Source organism: Andrographis paniculata, unplaced genomic scaffold (genome assembly GCF_009805555.1).
Source record: "Andrographis paniculata isolate CXL003 unplaced genomic scaffold, ASM980555v1 Contig9END, whole genome shotgun sequence".
Classification (NCBI taxonomy): domain Eukaryota; kingdom Viridiplantae; phylum Streptophyta; class Magnoliopsida; order Lamiales; family Acanthaceae; genus Andrographis; species Andrographis paniculata.
Window position 1 is genome coordinate 2,576,473 of NW_026137639.1, and position 12,769 is coordinate 2,589,241.

The following is a 12,769-nucleotide window of genomic DNA, read 5'->3' on the forward strand; positions in this document are numbered from 1 at the left end:
GTTATTATTATTATTATTATTATTATTATGGTTAAAATTATAATTTAGATAACAAAACAATTTCTACTTATTTAGAAGCACCACCTAATGTGCTTTTTTAAAAAAGCATGTTTGGAGCCTAAAAACTGGTTCTGCTTTTGATGAGAAGCTAATGCAAAATTTACCAAAAATACTTTTTTATGAATTTTCATTCGTCAAAACTCTCTTTTTATCGGTTAATCATTTATTTTTGTTTGATCATTCATATATCTATATTTTTGTTTTAAATTTCTGAAATAAATTCTCTATTTTATCAAGGAGGAGAATTAATTCTCATTCTTTACTCAATTTCATTTATCTTCATGTTATCATTATACCTATAGATATATATATTTTTATTTAAATTGTTTTATTATTTAAAAATGAAAAAGAAACGCAGATAGACAGATCAGAAAAGAAAAAAAACCCTTTCCACTAATATACATCAAAATGAGGGATCTTTCTGCAATTTGGCGGACTTGAAATATTATTCTTAAATATAAAAAATAATCGAAAATATATAAACCAGAAACCCTAGTCACCATTTTCCCTGTTGTTTTCACCGCACAGTTCTAGCTGCCTACCCCACCGCCTCCCCCCCCTCTCTCTCTCTCTCTCTCTCTCTCTCTCTCGGTCGTGCCGTCGCCTCTGTGGTTCTCACTCTCACTCCGCCCTTGGTGCTTCTGTAGAGTGGCGGACTGGAGAAGGTAAGCTTATCCTTAGATTTTTTGGTTTAACTGAAGTTTGGTTGTTGCCCATGAGTTTTTTTTTAGCGTATCTGTGGTGTTTCTGCTTGAATCGGTGGGGGCTTTTGTACGTAACTTGGTTTAATGGACGAAATCTTTTGATTGCTCGATGACTGCATGTTTGTCGCTGTGAAGTTGTGGTGACGATGCTAATTGGTTACTGGTTTGGAGATGTGTAGCGAAATGTGGTTCTAATATAGGATTTGTGTTAATCTGGAGGATGTTCTAAATGTGCTGCGTGTTTATACGAAATTGTGGTGTTTTACTATGTTGTCGTGTGTTAAGTTGGGTGAGTTGCTGCTGGAGGAAAGGACCTAGCCCTAGGCGGGTTGAGCTCCCTTCGGATCTGGTTATTTTAACAAGAAAAGGCCCGGTGGCCATCTTTTTCTTGGATGATCAGAGTAGATTCTCTTATGGCGGTGGCCATCTTTTTCTTGGATGATCAGAGTAGATTCTCTTATGGCGGTGGCATCATTTTCTTGGATAGATCAGAGTAGATTCTCTCTTGGCGGTGTCTAACGTTATCTGGGAGGATAATTCATGAGTAACTGGCATAAGATGTTTAATAAGTCAGGAACTTTCCATGTATTTCATGAGCTGTGATTCTCTTTGCTCCCGGATTTGATGAATAATAAATACTAGATAACGGATTAACCTGACAACAGCCGTACCGAGACTAACGAAATTAACCGCCAACGGTATACCGGTTTGCCACGTAGTGGTTCCATAATTAATTTGCTTTCCGTCTTTGTATACGCTAAATAGTTTCTTTACACGTGGATGCTAGATCATCGAAGAGTTTATAATCTGGCATTATCATTTATGATTTCAATATGACCTTTCTATTTGCCCAATGCAGGATCGCACACGTGCCTTTCGTGGTCTTGGATTTTACTGATATTAAGTGTATGCGAGGTACACAATGGGATTCGATATCGAGTGCATAATTGATATACACACCTATCCTGGGGAGTACTTTTGCCCTGTTTGTCGGACACTCGTCTATCCAAACGAGGCATTTCAGTCGCAGTGTACTCATTTATACTGCAAACCATGCTTGGCGCACATTGCAAATGGTACAAAGGCTTGCCCTTATGACGGATACCTTGTGACTGAAGCTGACTCTAAGGTTGTCTGTCTTTTTATTTATGGGTGAGTATTAATAATTAACTATTGTGCTATTTTCTGACATGACTAATCTTGTTGGCAGCCGCTTAAGGACTCTGATAAAACACTGGCAGAAAATATTGGCAAAGTCAAAGTTCATTGCCTCTACTTCCGGAGTGGCTGCACATGGGAGGGATCGCTTTCTGATTGCAGCTCCCATTGCTCTTTATGTTCCTTCGGTAACTCACCTGTCATATGCAACAGATGTGGAATCCAAATTGTGCATCGTCAAGTGCATGATCATGCTCAGAGTTGCCTGGTAAGTGTCTATTTATACTTCCTTAAAAGATGATAAAGCTCTATGCTATTCTTATCTTTTTCTTTTAACATCAGGCCTTGTATGGAGCTCAACAGGCTGTTGCGATTGTCGCAACCACAACTAGGCCTGGCACAGCTGCGGCTGCTGTTACTGCAGAGACTAATCAGACTGTTTCCCAATCTGGAGCGCTGACTCAGGTCCAGACTCAGAACGTTGCTGCTACTCTAGCTACTGGTCAAAATCCAATTCAGCAAGTAAATGCCAACTCTCAAGCTCCTGCCACTGCTCCAGTTAATGTGCCTACCCCAGATCAGTGGTATCAACAACAATATCAGCAATATTACCAGCAGTATATGGGATATTATCAGCAGCAGCCCGCTCAACAATACTACCAGATTCAACAACAACCTTTACAACAGTATCAGCAGAATGCTTCTCAAGTGCCGGGCCAAATCCAACCCCAGACACAGCCTCAATCTGTACCACAACCCCACCTCCTGCCCCAGGCCCAACTGCCTCAACCGTTGCCAGCGCAGGTGCAGTCTCAACAGCAGTCAAACTTGCATCCACTGCCGGTTTCTCAGGCTCCACAGCAGCCTCAGATGCAGATGCAAGTGCAGGTGCAAGGTCCACCTCAGACTCAGGTACAGGGGCAGGTGCCAGTACAAGGTGCTGCAAGCCATCAACTGAACCCAGCTCATCCACCATTGAGGCCGCAGACACAACAGGCCACACTACCCCCACCCCCCCAAGGTCAATCCGGTCCGGCCCTGTTTCCTTATGGTATGCGACCTGCAGCTCAACCTCAGCCCTCTCAGTACCATAGGCCTACCCATACGCCAACCCAATATCATACACCTCAGATACATCCCCAACCTCCCATTCACCAACCCCAACCCCAAGCCCAACCTGTGTCTGTGAACTTGCCTCATGTGCAAACTCAACCTCAAGTGCAGTCTTATCCAACCCCTTCCCCTGCTCCTGCCTATGCACCACAAGCCACAGCGAATCATCAGTCCACCGGTGCTACTGCCCTGCCACCTGCTCCGCCCCATTCATATCAACAACCTGCTTCAACCCAGAAAATACTGCCTGGTTCCTTGGTGCACCAACATCCAGCGGCCCAGGTACATGGTCAAGTCCCACAACAGCCTGGAGTGATGGCACTGCCATCACACCCCCAGCAACAACTACCTACATTGTTGCCTGGGCAAAATCATGTGCCGTTTATCCCAGCTCCACAGCACCAGCAATTGCTGCCTCATGTGACTCACTCATTTCAGAATCGTCCTGTTGCACAGCCAGTTCAGCAGGCTTTGCCTCAGCAATATGGCCAGCAGCAGCATTTTCCAGCTCCATTTCCGGGCCAGGTGAATCAGCAGCAACTACAACCACAGCTGCGCCCTCCAGCCCCTCCTCAACTGCAGCAGCAGGCACAGAATTATTCTGGGAGACCTGTGATGCCAAGCCAGGTGAGTCATTCATTTTCATCTGGTGTTGGAGCTTCTCATCAGGTATCCTCAGCTCAGTTTCTGAAAAACCAGAACTATGTGAAATCTAACCATGAATCTGTGCAAGAAGCTAGATCTCCTTTAAGGGCTCCCTTTGAAAAAGGTGCAGAAGGGGAGATCCTGAAAGAAAAAGCAGCAACTGGACAAATTGAGATAATTTCTGGTGGAGCTGACAATGCTGCAAAGGATTCTAGAAACATGCAAACAATCAAGCAAGAGGACATGCACAGTTCGTTGGATCAACAAGCTGTTGGAAAATCCTTTGATACAGGAGGTATGGTAAATAATGAAGCAGATTCTAATTCGTCGAAGCTAGTGAATCCTGAGAATCAGAAGTTATCAGCTGCCATAGGGCTATCATCTGTTAACTATGGCAAGAACACTCAAACTGGTGTTATTGCTACTGGCACTGAGGGTCCTATTGTACCCCAGCGAAGTACAAGTGCAAGGCCTGAAGTACAAGTGCATGGGCGCCCTTTCTCGGTTCACCCGCCTCAAGGTCAAGGAGCAGGTGGTATGCCACATCCTGGGCAATCTGCCAATCAAGATGAGGGAAGACCACAAGGCTATTATGGCCCACCGAAAGGCTTTGAGCCTCAATCTACTACTCATGGGCCAACATACCCTTCTCAAGCACATCAGCATGGGATTATAGGTAAAGTTCTCCCAAATGATGGTCAAAGGTCAACAGATCAGATGTCTGGTATTGCTAATCAATCAGGCAGTGGCGAAGGGACTGTTAAAAGTCAGGTAGAGGAGCCTACTTTTATAAGAAAGAATGCAGAAATAGCTCCAGAATCCATCTATGGCTCCAAAGACGATAAATCAACTGCCATGGCCAGAGAACATTTGAACCCCTTGACAGGTGAGCCAACTGGTCCTTTTGACTCAGGTGAAATTGAAAGCTTATGATGTTTTAGGTTTGCTTGTTTCTCTTACTGATTCCTTTATCAATCTGCTATTGAATGAGAACCCTGATTTATATTTTTTCATGTATACACACGCATTTAAATTTATGATGGATGCAGCTTCAAGGCCTCTGGATAAAGCACCCCATGGGCAAATGCATGAAGCTGGGTTGAAGATGAATCCAAGTTCCATGGGTCCTCCTAGGTTCTTGCCTCCACATGGTCCTTCTGGTGGGCATGGTAGTGCGGAGATTCTTGGAGGGGGACCTGAATTCGGCCAACATCATCTCAAGCAATTTCCTCGTCGAAGCCCTGGTCAAGAGTACTTTTCTTCCCCACTTGGATTTGGTGATCCTGCCAGTTTTCCCCGTGGCACCTCAGCTTTTGATGACAATACTTCCAGGGAAGTGCATGGTTTTCGGGAAGGGCCTCGGCCATTTAATCTTTCAACTAGTCTACCTAGAAATCCTTTTCATGATGGTAGATTTCCTCCTTTGTCTGGTCACCTTGATGGAACTGGAAACCCTAGATTTGCTGAGTATAGGGCTCCTGGTAATGATGCTGTGTTTGGACAAGATGGTCCACCCCATTTAGGAAGGGGGAAATATTCTGGCCCTGGAAACTTTCCTGGTAATTTTGGCATGCCTGAGTCTGCTGGGCCTGGTGGTTTACCCGTTCATGGTCGTGGAAGAGAAGTAGGAGGTCCAGCAACTTTCCCTCGTCTTCCTTTCAATGAGCCTGTTAGAGGTGACCGATTTGGTCATTTTGGTGACCCCAGCATGCATAACAACTACCCATTTCCAGGATTTCCTAATGCTGGATCTTTCTCTGTAAGTAATAAGTATCCTGGTTTCTATGTTGGAGTTCATATTGTTTATAATAAGCAAGCCTGTCTTCTGTGCTATCTGATTTTATTGCCTTTTTACTTAATATGCTGTTGTCTTGGCAGACTGGCATGGAGTCTTTTGAGCCTTGGAAGAGAAAGCCTGTAAGCAATGGATGGTGCCGCATCTGTGGGGTTGACTGTGAATCAGTTGAAGGACTCGAATTACATTCACAGACTAGGGACCATCAAAAGATAGCCATGGATATGGTCAAGTCTATAAAGATGCAGAACAAAAAGCCGAGGTAAGTAAACATCCAGCAATATGTACCCAAATAAATTGCATGTGGTATCATTGTTTTGGCTGTGGCATACAGAACTGGCGGTCAGACTTTGCATGATGGGGGGAGTAAGAATAGGAAAGCTGGGGATATTGGCCATGGAGGCAACCCTTGAATTGACCTTGTCAGGGGTTGGGCTGAAGCTAAATTTTTTTTATAAGCATGTTTTTCTAAAAATTCAAGAGTATGACTTGTGCTCTTCTTTTCTTTCAGGATGCTGCCGTGATGGTTGAAATATTCTGGGAATGAAGTTCGGTGGCAGCTAGGTTTGTTGGTTTATCATTTTAATATCCTAATTTTCAATTTAGGTTGCTATAGATTGATAAATCATTATAGTTATACTGTAAACTTGCATCTTATTTCTTTTATTGTTTCGGATGATTTTATTCTGGATGCTTATTTCTCTTTCCAGCTCTACTTATTTCATTATTGGATCAGCATGGTTCAGGAGCAAACTTGGTCTGAGGTTGAACTTTCTGTCGTGTTTGGCAATGCTTATGGTGTAATGTTTATGATAGGATGCTACATCACTTTGGAACTCTTGATGAGAGTGGGAGGATGTATATTTTGAAAACATGGTACTTTTATTTGGTTGGATGTTTATGAACTAAGTTACAATCATTTGCCCCATATGCTTTTTTGTGAATTGGAAGATCCTAGGCAATATTATACATAATAATTTATTTAATAGTCTCGCTTCTGCAATAAAGGTTATAATTAGAATGGAATAACTGGTAAGTTTCAAAATATTTTTGGGAGTTGGTTGTTCAATTGCAATTGAAATATATGTGGATGATCAGAGGAATCTGAAAATAACTGAACTGAATTTAATGTGTCCTAGATAGAAAATATATCTCCTTTCTTATGAAGAGTAATGATAAGCCCGGAATCCTGGTTGATTAACTTGAATACTGTGTATGACTTACAAAACCACCTATACTTTTCACTTCAAAATGGCTAGGGTGACAGTATGGTAATGGTGACTGAAAATGGGTAAATGTTCCAGGGTTTTTTCTACTATAAAAAGTATTGTTTCCTGTATCTGAACTAATAGATAATAATACATTCTAAACGAAGTATTGGCTCTAGGTGTTTTCTTAAACCTCTGTATTTATTAGCGATAATTGAGTTAATTTGGCTGCTAGACGGCCAGTGCCATGAAACCCCAAAAAAAACAATAAAAAATAAAGGTGTATGGATGTTGCAATTGGCTAAGTAAACACTTTGTTTGATTAGCTATTGGGCTAGAACCTGGAAGATCTCTCGTACTGATTTGGGTGGATGTAATACTCCCATCTTTTTATCACTACAGTTTATTTTGGATGGTTTACTTTTTATTCCATCTCCCTAAATTAGCAGTTTGATTCCCTTGAATGTTGATCTTAGTCTAAGAACAATAATCATATATATAATATTCAATCTCTAATTTAGTGATAACTGCCTTGAAAAACAATGTTTATGCCAAGGATTATAATAATTATGAAGTATTGGAATTGGCTAAGTAAACAATTTTCTTGATTAACAGTTGGACGGGAATTCAGCAGCTTTCTTGAACCATTTTTTATCTCTCCAATTTAGTAGTGTGATTCCCTTGAACGCTGATCCTTGTCCAAGAACACATACTTTATAATAATATTTAATCTATAATTTAGCAATGATTGCCGCGAACATTGATGTTTACTCCCAAGAAATTAAATTATGAGTTCATATTTAATTACACCCTAAATCCTAAACCCCAAAAGTCATTTTTAAATTAGTACTGAGAAAATTAATTGGACAGTCAAATAGATGTGGGCGAGTTTTGACTTGATGCTGATGAAAATTATTTGAGTATATCAAATAATAACCCTTGAAAAAATTATTGATCATAATTGGACCCTTGATTATGCCGCAATGTTTAAGAAACATTTATTACTATTTTGAAATATAAAGGAAGTTCTCAAATAGTATGACTGGCCTGCCACATGTAATTTGTGACCAGTGTACTCTTCAAAATGTAAACTATTTAAGTAAATGCGAGGTGCTTATATAGATTAACATTCTTTTAAGTAGAATAATGCCACTGGATGTGTTTGACAAGTGTCAGCCAATATATCATGGCTTAATTCGTCATGGCTCACTATTTTGTCCTCTTCTGGTGGTGGTTCTATCTTATTAAATGCTACAATAAACTGCGCAAGTGCAAGCGTGAGCATGAAATCCTCAATGATCTCTTAACTTTCTACAAATAGTATGCCACATGTAATTGTGAAAAGTGTTAAAACTAACTTTTGGCGCCATTGTACTCTTTAAAGTATTAGAATACAAAATGAACCCTACATGCAAGTAAGAAGAGTACTCCTCAAGTATGTTCATACTTCTGTAGAGTTATATTTACTTCTTTAGGTATTTGACAAGTGTCAAACCAACAGTATTGCATTAGAATCTTTGTGGTTCACTAGCTTGTCCTTTTCTGAATGTGCAAGTGTGAAGATAAAATCATTAATGCCCTCTTAACTTTTTACCAATAGGATGCCACATGTAATGTGTGAAGCATTTAACTGACTTTTGCCACCATATTACTTAAATATCATAATACAACATGAATACTCTACATCTAAATAAGAAGCGCGCCCCTTAAGTATGATCACACTTCCCTAGGGTTATCTTTAGTTGTTTGACAAGTGTCACAGTATTGCATTAGACTCTTCTTGTTTCACTAGCTTGTCTGTGCAAGAGGACAATATCCTTACTGTCTTTAGCTTTTTACAAATAGTATACTAAATGTAATTTGTGAAGTATTAAACTTACTTTTGGCTCCATTCTTCAATATTAGGACACAAAATGAATACATTACATATGAATAAGAAGTTTGCTCCTTTTGTGTGATCACACTTATGTATGGTTATAATTTGCTTAGTTTAGGTATTTGACAAGTGTCAAACCAATAGTATTGCAATAGGCTCTTTGTGGCTCACTAGCTTGTCCTTTTCTAGATGTGTGAGTGTAAGGATAAAATCCTTAATACTCTCTTAACTTTGTACAAATAGTATGCCACATGTAATGCGTGAAGCATTAAACTGACTTTTGGCGACAGTTTTACTCTTCAAAATATTAGAATGCGATATGAATACCCTACACAATAATAAGAAGTGTACTCCTTAATTCTGATCATGCTTCTGGCGGGTTATATTTTGCATCTTTTGGTATTTGACAAGTGTCAAACCGATGGTATTGCATTAGACTTTGTGGTTCACTTGCTTATCCTTTTTCTGGTTGTGATCCTAGCTTGCTAAAAATATTGTGATAATAAATTTACAACTAAAAATGTAATGTTTAAAGAGGCTCTCTAATCTTTGAACTGGCATGCCGCATATAATTGTAAACTTAAGTATCACATGGAAGATTGATGCCAACGTACCCCAAAAAACTTGTAACATGAAAATTTTAGATGCTTTGGCACTCTGGTGAAATATGCTTATTCTTTCAAGTGAAACTATGCTTCCACATTGTTTTATTATGCTTGTGTAGGTGGTACTAAATAGGGTGCTTAACTTATATATCTTAAATTTGACCCCCTTTTGGTACACAATCCTTTCCTTTTATGGAGGTTGTTCCAGCTTGTTACTAATGCAATAATAGTTCTGTATATATAGCATGCTCTTCTTAAGTGAGATCACGCTTCATATGTTGTGTTATACCCCTGTGGATATTTGACAAGTTTCAGATCTGTTGTCTTGTATGAACCTCTTCTCATGCACTATCTGTCTTCTCTGGAAGTGGGTCCAGCTTACTAGATAGTGTGAAAATGAATTGTGCTTATTGGAGTACAAAGATAAAAAGCGCTGACCGAAGCTCTCTGACTTGTAGAATTTAGTGTCTCTCTAACCTATTGACTCAATTGAAGGGGTTGTCAAAATTCTTATCTATGGTGGGAAAAAAGATAATCACTACAATGAGATTGCTTGCATTTAAATCCTTTGGGTCTTATCTGTTTCTAATGTGCTCCCTGACCCCTATGGAATATTTCTCAACCATCTGAGCTAAATAAGGAGAGTAGTGTAATAACACATAAAAGGTGGCTGCATAACACAAACTGGCAATTGAACTGAGAATTGGATGGAATGACTTGAACTCTAGTTTCCGCCTCTTAGGAGAATCTGTTGTATTTGTAATGTTATGTGTTTCATTAATATTTTGTATATTCTTAATATTGAATGCTTTTCTGTTTTCTTAGACAAGATTAATTGCGGCGTGAAATATCGCCAACACTGCAGTGTTTATCTATTATAGGGAATCTGATGCCTATGATTGCCGAGAAAATGTAGACCAGAGTGTTGTGGATAGGTTTCCATATTTTATGGTCATAATGTCCTGAAGAAGTATGTGAGTGTTTCAATTCAAAGGCCACTAGGATTCTTGTGTTTTGTGTAGATTGCATAGTAACGAGCCATCAATGTTACTGTGTTATAGTTTGTGGTTTTTAGTTACCAGGCGAGCTTTAATTCAGTGTAATGCTTATGAAACTGTACTGAAAGTTCTGTTCATAAAAATACATAGGTATACATATATTTTCTAAAAACTGTACCCCTATGAAGAATTCTGGAGCATGATGTGTTGTCACTTGTCCAGCCTAAATCGTTGTAGCTGTGGCTGAGATACTGAGATGAACAGATTAATGGAATTGAATATCAGCTAAACACTTAGTTGAGTTATTCAGCGCTAAAATAGCTTCAAGCAGTTTCAAGATTTGTTACCAGCATGTTACCTTCCCATCATCTTAGGAAATATACTAATTTTTTTTTCTCTACCTATAATGATGAGTATTATATATATATATTTGCTTGGGATTGCCCATTCTACATTTGATCATTCTCAAATTTTAGGATACTTTTATTTCCAAGCTTTGTTTATTTTCTTTCCTTTTTGTTTTTTTTAATCTTCTGTAGTTCAAGACGTTTCCTGATCATTGTGACATTGTTATATCAGAGTAAGATTCGAAGTTGATTTTTCTTCTGGTTGAAATTTCTCTATAATAGATCATTTCAATTCGACCTTTCTTTCTTGGGGAAGCAGACGAGAAAAAAGGCTGAAAGTTAAGCAGGATGATTGATCGCTTTCAAATGGGGTAAGATAATGTGGTGCCCTGTGTGAGTTTGTCAAAGTGTTTGTCATGTTTTAATTCTTTTTTTTTTCTTTCTATGCTGCCTTCATACATTTTCTATTTTGTAGGTCTGTACTTCTTTCTGGGTAGATCTCGTATGCCTAGCCATAGAATGCATAGTCTTGTCTTTTTGTCTGAGACTCAGCGACGAAATAGCTTCAATAGAAAATAGACATCTGGATATGTCATTATTGATTATGCGGTCAGTTTCGCTTTTTCCTATTTGTTGGTGGAAATCAAGTGAAGTAGATTGGTCGATATAAGTTAGGGTTTGCTACTTCTTCTGAACTCCTGTCTTTTGAACGGCAGAAAGTAGCCTGTAGGTTAGGGTGCCAGTTACCTTAGAGGTATTTTGATGTTTTTATGGGGTTTTCGTATGTGAAAAGTGTGACAGTTTAGATGATATACAGGTGAGAATTCGGATAACTATACGTAGAAGGTGTGCCTTAGGACCCTGCTCTATATTCTTCCGCAGATGCTATAAAAGACTATTAGGGTGTGTTTGTTTGTGGGTTTTAGTTTTTGGGTTTGAATTTTTGAATAGTAAAATGTGAATTTGAATAGTTTTTTAATGTGATATAAATTGAGGTTGATGTGATGTTTTGAATCTAAAATAAATTTGTAGTATAATATAAAAAAAGAAAAGTAATTGTTTAATGTGATATTTTTTGAGGTAAAAAAGAATCTGAATAGTAAAAACTTATAGGAAAATCCACAAAAGAACACAATCTTAGTGTTTGAACTATACTTCAATCTACCCTAGTGTTCAACATCTTTTCTTTTAGTTGTGTAATTTTTTAGGTGCCGATGTCTTGAATGTTAATTGCTCTATGAATTGTAAGATTTCTACCATAATTTTGATTCAACTTTTACTTTTCTACCATGGAAGTTTTCTCGAGAACCTTATTTTTCATATTATCTGTCTAGTGATTTTGAAATTCACCCTTGCAGCGTAGGATCAGTACGTACAACCAGTTTTGTCGAGTCATTTACTGTTAGCACATGCACTGTCGTATGAATTGCTTTCATCCTCCTTAGTACTACCCATGATATCCACTACCTTGGTAATTTATCATTTGTATTTAGTTGGGCAATTTTACATGTTAATATGAAGTAAATGCTTGGATTGATTTACTTAAAAGTTACATTAATATATATAGTTAGATAATGTCTGTGCTATCAGTTGTTGCTTAATGGAAAATCTGTCTAAAACACAATATATGGACTTTAATCTCACCCCCACCCTACCCCACCTCGCTCCTGCTCTTAATGTTTGATTGATATCTGGGACTAATGTTTGTTCGGGAGGAGCTTCTCTCGTTTTGTTTCTGTTGTGTTGTGGCTTTTGTAGGTGTTTTTGGCTGTCGTTTAGTTGCCATTTTTGGTTGCTTCAAGTATCTCGACCAGTCAGTTGGCGGGGCTATGCAATTGCAATGTGCGGTAACTCTTCCTTGGTAGTTGTTTCCTTTTGTTGTTATATTGTAAAATTTTGTATCTGTAACATCAATCTAAACATTTGAATAAATAAGGAGTTATCGATCAATCAATCTCTATTTTATTATATTTATAATTATTAGCTGATTTGAAGTGGTTGGTGTCGCCACAATAATGATTTTTATGGTTTATGATTGATGAATTTGTTGAGAATCAAAAATCATAACTACACTTTTCAATTTCGTAATAATAATATTAATTTTGAGATTGAAATGAAAATTTGGAGGTTATACTTTTTTTCTAGTGTTTTTGTCATGCATATTTGATAAATTGAAAAAGTGGTAAAGCCGAGGGGGGAGGTTGCAGAACAAGTGTATTTTTTAAAGTGGTATGGAATAATGCGCTTATCTGTCTCATGA

The 12,769-nt window shown here is 38.5% G+C and overlaps 1 protein-coding gene across 9 annotated transcripts; it reads left to right on the forward strand.

Annotated features, from left to right (window-relative positions):
• The first annotated feature begins 565 nt into the window (after positions 1–565).
• On the forward strand, positions 566–12,477 carry LOC127244396 (uncharacterized). Of its 9 annotated transcripts, XM_051264914.1 has the most exons (11): positions 566–725; positions 1,624–1,893; positions 1,975–2,190; positions 2,265–4,566; positions 4,730–5,439; positions 5,559–5,737; positions 5,810–5,904; positions 5,987–6,039; positions 6,186–6,351; positions 10,792–10,880; positions 11,868–12,477. In XM_051264914.1, exons 2-7 carry the CDS (start codon positions 1,687–1,689, stop codon positions 5,886–5,888), a joined length of 3,693 nt encoding a protein of 1,230 aa, XP_051120871.1. In that variant the 5' UTR covers positions 566–725; positions 1,624–1,686; the 3' UTR covers positions 5,889–5,904; positions 5,987–6,039; positions 6,186–6,351; positions 10,792–10,880; positions 11,868–12,477. The 9 variants fall into 9 exon arrangements, with proteins under 9 accessions (XP_051120871.1, XP_051120868.1, XP_051120872.1 ...); XM_051264911.1 differs by having other exon boundaries at positions 10,792–12,477; XM_051264915.1 differs by lacking the exon at positions 6,186–6,351.
• The last annotated feature ends 292 nt before the right edge of the window (positions 12,478–12,769 follow it).